Source organism: Monodelphis domestica, chromosome 4 (genome assembly GCF_027887165.1).
Source record: "Monodelphis domestica isolate mMonDom1 chromosome 4, mMonDom1.pri, whole genome shotgun sequence".
Lineage (NCBI taxonomy): Eukaryota > Metazoa > Chordata > Mammalia > Didelphimorphia > Didelphidae > Monodelphis > Monodelphis domestica.
In genome coordinates, this window is record NC_077230.1 from 410,641,994 (window position 1) to 410,649,493 (window position 7,500).

Below are 7,500 nucleotides of genomic sequence, written 5' to 3' on the forward strand. Positions count from 1 at the left end.
GACTCTCCAAAGAGAGGAGTTTGGATTTCTAGAGGCCACCAGAAAAAGCTCCTTGAGCTTAGCATGGGGGTTCTTAACGTTCTGGGTGACGGGGACCCCCTGACCGTCTGCAAAGCCTAAATGAATGGGCTCAGTGGATGCGAGAGCCAGGCCTAGAGACGGGAGTTCAAATCTGACCCCAGACCCTTCCCAGCTGGGTGACCCTGGGCCAGTCACTTCACCCCCATTGCCTAGCCCTTCCCGCTCTTCCGCCTTGGAATTGATACCTAGTATTGACTCTAAGACTCTAAGACAGAAGGTAAGGTTAAAAAAAAGTCTATGGATGGACCCATCCTCAGAGTCAAGCTCTTTTGCCTACATGAAGAACGGAAAGAAACGCTACCCGTGCAAGCATATAGACCCCCAGAGACCCTTTAGGGGAGAGGGTGAAGAATTAGGTTAAGAATTCCCAGTATAGCCAGATGCTAGGCTGAAGAGGAGAAAAGAGGAAGAGGAAGAGGAAGGACGCCCAACGAGGAGGCGCCAGCAGCTGTCCGGTGGGGGGGCCGGGCTGGGAGTGCAGAGAAGGGAGGCAGTGAGGCTCTTGGGGTTCAGGAAGAGGGAAGAGCTGGTGCCCAAGAGAGCAAGAGGAGAGTCAGGAGGAAGGGTGGGTTTGAGGGGAAAAGTCATGAGCTCACCCCAAGGAGCAACTAGCATGAGGGACCCCCTAACTCAGCAGGGGCGGACACCAAGGACAAAGGAACTCCAAACACAGCCCAGGCCAGCTTGGCACACTGGGCTTCCTGCGGGGGCAGGACAATGCCACCCTGAATGACGACCCCTGGGCCGGCTGGCCCACCCACCCGCAGCTGCAGGTGGGACACTTGCCCAGACCCAAACAGCTGAGCTGGCACTTCTGAGCTCATAAATGTGTTGCTACACATTCCTTGCTCCGGCCAAGCACTCCTGTTGGCACTGCCCACCCGGAACACCCCTTCCCCCCGCCTCGGCATCACACTGGAGCTGAAACGGGGAGTGTGGGGGGGTGAGTTGAGACTCAGCCAAGTCCAGTGCCAGCCTCAGAACCAAAGAAGAAACTGGATCTTTTGCCTCTTCTTGTCCCCCTGCTTGGCACAGTCCCTGGCACACAGCTGGCCTTAATAACGGTTTCATGAATTGAAGCGAATCCATGTATCAGGGCTGAGATTTGAACTTGGGTCTGTGGGGACCTTCTACTATGCCAAGGGAAGGAGAAGAGAGGAAGGAAAGGAAGGGTGGGTGGAAATGAGAAGGAAGGAAAAGGACAAGAGAGAGGAGAAATCGAGGGTGCCAAGATATATGGTGTGGAAGGAGCCTGGCATTAGGCAGTCAGACCCGGGAAGGGAAGGGAGTGGAGGGGATTCCCTGGTTCTCTCTCTCTGTGTCTCTGTGTCTCTGTGTCTCTGTGTCTCTGTCTCTTTCTCTCTCTCTCTCTCTCTCTCTCTCCTCTCTCTCTCTCTCTCTCTCTCTCTCTCTCTCCTCTCTCTCATCCTCCTCTCTCTCTCTCTCTCTCTCTCTCTCTCTCTCTCTCTCTCTCTCTCTCTCTCTCCTCTCTCTCTCTCTCTGTCTCTGTCTCTCTGTCTCTCTCTCTCTCTCAGAAATCCCTTTTCCTCAGAAACAGGCTGGGGTAGAGCCAGACATTCTGGGAAGCCTCTGCCCAGCCCTCCCTACCCCCCTCTGGAGCTCCCAGGTGAGTCAGTGCCCCCTGGGGCAGTCACGGATGGCTGTACCCAAAGCTGCTGCCACCGAGGTGCTCTCTGTGCCCGCAGGCTGTCTGGTAAGACTGCCCGCCTACACCTACCTGCCTCAGCTCGTGCCTGGGCTTGCACGCCTATTCCCCACACCCATGGGCCCTGGGGATGGGGGCTACCCAGCTGGGTGGGGGACCATCCAATGATGGCACAGGAAACACCCCCATGTCCACGGGCACTTACTCACAGTTTCCTGCCCTGGGGAGATTCCAGCAGGCTACCCGGCTCCTTGGCAGTACTCAGGGAAGCAGAAGGGAAGGAAAGCCATCAGAAAGCAGAGACCCAAGTCACCGGGCTCCTGCTTAGCTCTAAGTCCCCGCTAAAATCTCATCTCTTCAGGAAGCCTTTCCCACCTCCTTCCCTCTGCTAATAACGTCCTATTTATCCTGGCCACAGCTTTGCTGTCTAGATTCATTTGCAAGTTGTCTCTCCCATGATTGTAAGCTCCTTGAGGGCAGGGGCTGCCTTTGTCTCTTCCTGTCCCCCTGGTGCTTGGCACAATCCCTGGCACACTGTTGGCCCTTAGTAAAAGTTTACTGAATGGAAGTGAATTCTTTCCCCTGAGTCCTGCAGAAACATTTTAATAGCTTTCCCTAAGACTACAGGTTTGAAGCCAGAAGGGACCCCGGAGGTTAATCTAGTCTGGCCAATCTCTTCATTTTTTACTGGGGGAAACTGAGGCAGAGGCTAGATTTGAACTTGCACCACCTGACTAGGAGGCACTTAATATTTATGGATTGATTAATTCAGACATCCCCTTTAGCTCCCATTAAAGGGGTGCCCCCTGGCCATGGTGTTTCTGAGCTCTGACTTCTTGCATGCAAAATGGGGCTAATGATTTGCCAGTCTTTCCCCACAGGGTGATCACGAGTACAAAGCAAGCCCCAAAGGCCAATATAACAAGTCACACATGTAGGAAAAAAAAGGCTCATAGCTTATTAGGGCTGGAAATAGGTTTTAAAGGTCATCTCAACCCAACCACTCATTTTACAGATGGGGAAAATGATCTCCAGACCAAGGGAAATGACTTGTGAGTGGCAGGCAGGTCAGGCGGCCCACAAGCTTAAATGAAGAGCTTACTGTATGCCAGGCACTGAGTTAAGTTCTAAGGATGCAAAAAAGAGGGCAAAAGGCAGCCCCTGCCCGCAAGGGCTCCCGTCTAATGGGGGAGGGGTGACAACATGCCAACAAATATGTTTAAACAAAGGAAAGAATCTCAGAGGGAAGGCATTCACACTAAGGAAGGCTGGAAAAAAAGCTTCCTGTAGAAGGAGGGATTTTAGTTAGGACCTAAAGGAAACAAGACACAGAGATTACGAGGAACAGTCTTCCGGGCATTGGGGACCTCCCTGCATATTAAAAAGCAATTGAAGTCTGTAAAGTATTTTGAGCCCCACACTACCTTGTCAGGTAGGGATTATCTTTATCCCCATTTTCCAGGTGAGAACCCTGAGGATGAAGGGGATTAAGTGACTTGTCCAGGGTCACATAGCTAAGAAGTGTCTGAGGCTGGATTTGAACTGAGGTCTTCCTGACTCTAGGTCTGGAGTATTTCCCTTAGCATCACCTAGAATCTCCCAAAGTAGACAATATATAGAAGCAATTGCAGCTAGAAACCTAAAGAACCTACCTATTGGGGATTTGATTAAAAAAAAATGAAAAAACAAAACAAAATTCCTGCTTAAAAAAAAAAAAACAGACAGCAGTAAGGAAGAAATTATTAGACCAATACCTTGAACCTTAGACCAGCCAAGATAAGCTCCAAAAGCATTCATGATGTTGAATCACAACAATAAGTCCATGATCAAACAAGGGACAGATGGGGAATCACACAAGATAAAATAGGCAACTTTAATTGCATTCACAGATACATTTTTGCACAAATCCGATACAGTAAGATTAAAGAGGAAATCATTTGCTAGGGGGAAAAAAATGCACCAAGATTCTCTGGTAGAGGTAATGTTACAAGGGAATCACTTTAAAAGACTGATATATATTAATTTAAGGTCGCCAAGGAATCAGCTATGTAATTCCTAAATGAAAAACTCAAGTCAGCCGTCAGCCTTTTTTGGAGTTTAATTACAATAGGAGCAAGAAAGGAATTAGAGATATATATAGAGAGAGAAAAGGGGAGAGAAGGGAATAGGGCTTAAATACCCCTTCTGTTTAGGCTGGGCCAAAAGGCCCAAGCCCTTAGATAGCTGGGGCAAAGAAAAGAGATCAGTCCCTTTCACTCACGTGTCCAAAATGGAGAAACAGTCTCAGAGGCCCCCACCTTCCGCTTCCTTCAGAGCAAGCTTCTCCGAGCCCAGGAACCACACCGACCAAAAACTCAATCCTCCCCTCCAGTCTCCAGACCCTCCTATCTTTAAGGACACCATCCAAGTTGCCTCCCCTCAGTCCTCACATCTACCAATCACTCTTCATCAATTTCCCTGTCAATGGAGGCTCTCGCTTAACCCAGGACCGCCCAGAGGTTTCTGGCTTTTGCACATGTCTGTTGAAGGTCATATTTTTCAAATGATTAAATCTTTACTCCTTTGTTCTAGCCCTTCTAAATCCTGATAACTTGAGTATGGTAGAGATTGGAATAATTAAATTTTGATCTAGGCTGCAGCCCTTACTCAATCTTATTAGGACTGAATAGGGTGGAGTATCTCCATTGTATCAATTCTAAAATCAATCAAGACTCAAAGAAATTCCTGTTCTATGCTCAAGCATAGGTCAAAGTCCTTTCCATTGTTCAGCAAAGGGTTTCTGTCCTAAAGTAATCTTAAGAAGGGAAGAGAAGGAACCTCCCATGCCAATGGAGTTCCCATTCCAATAGACTATCAGTAAGAAATTTTCCAAGTATGAAATATCCCAATGGTGAAATTTCCAACATTTATAAGTCTAAGGAATTTTGAGGTTTACAGTCTCCTTTCCAAGACATATAAGGCATTCGTTCAGACTGACAAGAAAGAATAAGAGCCATTCCCCAATTGATAGATGGTCCAAATGTATGAAAAACCAGTTCTCATGGGGGGAAAAAAGATCCAGGCTCTCTACAGCTACATGGGGAAAACAAAAGGATTCCCTAGCATGACTAGAGAAATGAAATTAAAGTAGGTTCTTACTTATTAGCCCCATCAGATTTACAAAAATAGCCCCCAAAGGAAAATGATCACAGTTGGGGGATTGTGGGAAGACAGCCACATCCTGCCCTGTTGGTAGAGCTGGGAATGAGCAATTTGGAATTCTACAAAAAAAGTGACCCATCGGTGCTTGCCCTCTGACTCCAGCAATACCACCACTAGGTCAATGCCCAAGCGACCCAAGAAAATGGGGAAAGGTCCTCATAGGTACAAAAAGATTTCTAGCAGCTCTTGGGGGGAGGGGGGAGAAGCAAAGAACTAGAAACTGAAGGGATGTTCATCAATTGGGGAATGACCAAACAAGGTAGGGTAGAAGGATGTGATGGAACACTCTTGTGCTGTAAGAAATAAGGAAATGGATTTCAGAGACATGACAAAACTTGTAGGAATTGATGGACAATGAAGAAAGCAGCTAAGTGGCACCACAGTGCACAGAGCGCCTGGCCTCATCTCATGAGTTCAAATCTGACCTAGGCGAGTCACTTCACCTTGTTTGCCTCAGTTTCCTCCTCTGTAAAATGAGCCAGAGAAGTCAATGGAATCCAACTCTAGTATCTTGGCAAGTCACTTCACCCTGTTTACTTCAGTTTCCCCATCTGTAAAATGAGTTGGAGAAGGAAATGGCAAACCACTCCAATATTTCTGCCAAGAAACCCAAAATGGGGTCATGAAGGGTCAGACACGACTGAACAACCAAGAAAGCAGAATCAGGAGAATGATGTCTAAAAATCAATATTCTAAAAGACCATCTTGGAACATCTTTTTTCCTGTCTCCTTCCCAGTCCCATCAGTCCTGGCCGTCTCCCCTATTAGACCATGACCCCCTTGGGGGGGTCTTTTGCTTTTTCTTTGTATCCCCAGAGCTCAGCACTGTGCCTGGCCCACAGCAGGGGCTTAATAAACGATGACAAAAGTGATCTCAAGATCGCCGATCACTGAGATGACGGGCCATGATTCGGGAGGTCTGTCCACTCTCAGGACAGAAAAGGATGTGCAGAATAAGAAACACACTTTGGAAATGACCCAAGTGGAACTGTTTCGCTTCCCTGCGCCCTTTGTGATAAGAGAACTGGATTTGTTTTTTAACTTGTCAGTGGGTGGGAGCCAAAAATGAGTGTTTGGGTCATTAAAAAAATTAGAAAATTAAGAAAAAACAATAGAGGAAGAGCCGTCTCCGAGGAGGACATGGATGTCTCTCTTGGGAGAGTGGGGGCTTCTCAGGGAGGGGGAGGGCAGGAGGAAGCATGGCTGCAAGGGATGTGGGGGGCTCTGGAGCATACCCACCTCGGGGAGTTGGCTCCAGGTGACCTGGGCGGGCCGGTAACTCTTCACCACGATCGTGGAGTCTGCTTTCCGGGGTCCCTCTGGGCTCGAGCAGTCCTCGAGCTGATCGTCATCGGACTCGTGGCTGGTGTTCAGGCCCCTCTCCCGGATTTCTTGGTAGAACCTCGGGTCTGGGGAGAGAAGGCGAGTCACACGCTGACACAAGGACTCCAGAGAGCCATCGCTGTCCCGTGTCTCTGAGGGGGTGTCCCCTGAGACCCCTGAGCCCTCCCTGGGGCCCCACAGAGACCCTGAGACTGACAGGCGGCGAAGGGCCCCCAGAAGGGGCCCCCCTGGGGATGCCTGTCTCCCATGGCCAGATGGGGCCTTGGCTGGTTGGTCAGGGAGCTTTGGAGAAGAGTGACATCTCAGTGTAGAATGTGACACCTTTGGGGCTAGGGTCCTGGCTGGGGATCACGGCCCCCAGGGAAGTGGGGGTGGGGGTGCTGCTGGTGGTTAGAGACTGGAGTCCCAAGGGAGCACCCAAAAATAGGCCTGGGGCAACTCCCATGATCCCCACTGAAGGGTCAGCCCCCCTAAATCCTGCCTGCTCAGCGAATCCACGAATCAGGGGTTACCTTCTTAGGTACTCTTCAGGGCCACCGAATCATTCTCAGGGTGCTCTTGGCCACAGCCAGTCTGGAGGCACCACGAAGGGCCTCTCTGATAACCAGTCAAGTTGGGGGGCCCTGATGTGAAACGGGGGGCTGACATCCATCATCCCTCCCTCCTTCCCTCCCTCTCTGGGTGCTCCCTGAGATAATGCTTGGAAAGCACTTTGTGAACATCAGAATTCTATAAATAATTCTTCCTCCTCTCACCATCAGCCAGAGGCCCTTGAACCCTCTGGAAATTATTTTCCTCTGAAAATCTGGCAGCTCCCAGCCATGGGGAATTCCCTCCTTCCCAATTCCAGGGCATCTTTTTGGTCACGGCAGAAGTGAGAATCCCCAAATAGAACATAAGCGGCTTCAACTATTCAATAAAGGATCTATTTGGTACCTACTATGTGCCCAGGGCTAGACACGGGGGCAGAAAATATAGTAAAATATTTTTAAAATGGGAAAAAATACCTTCTATGGAGAGAGCTAATATGTATATATACAGAATAAATGCAAAAATAGATTTAGACCGTTTCATTTTTGTTTTGGTATTCTCAGCACATAGTAGGGGCTTAATGTTTGTTTGTTGAGTGATTGATTCCTGGGGGAGGAAAGACACCAACACAGGAAGGGCTTAATGCTTGTTGACTGAGTAACTGATTCCTGGGGAAT

At 49.0% G+C, this 7,500-nt stretch overlaps 1 protein-coding gene across 1 annotated transcript in view; it reads right to left on the reverse strand.

Moving 5' to 3' along the window:
* LOC107650385 (rho guanine nucleotide exchange factor 16-like) overlaps positions 1-7,500 on the reverse strand; it is a 45,889-nt gene that overhangs the window by 5,413 nt on the left and 32,976 nt on the right. The window contains exon 4 of the mRNA XM_056795968.1: positions 6,188-6,357. Within this exon, the coding sequence (XP_056651946.1) occupies positions 6,188-6,357 (170 nt within the window). The remainder of the gene's footprint in view (positions 1-6,187; positions 6,358-7,500) is intronic.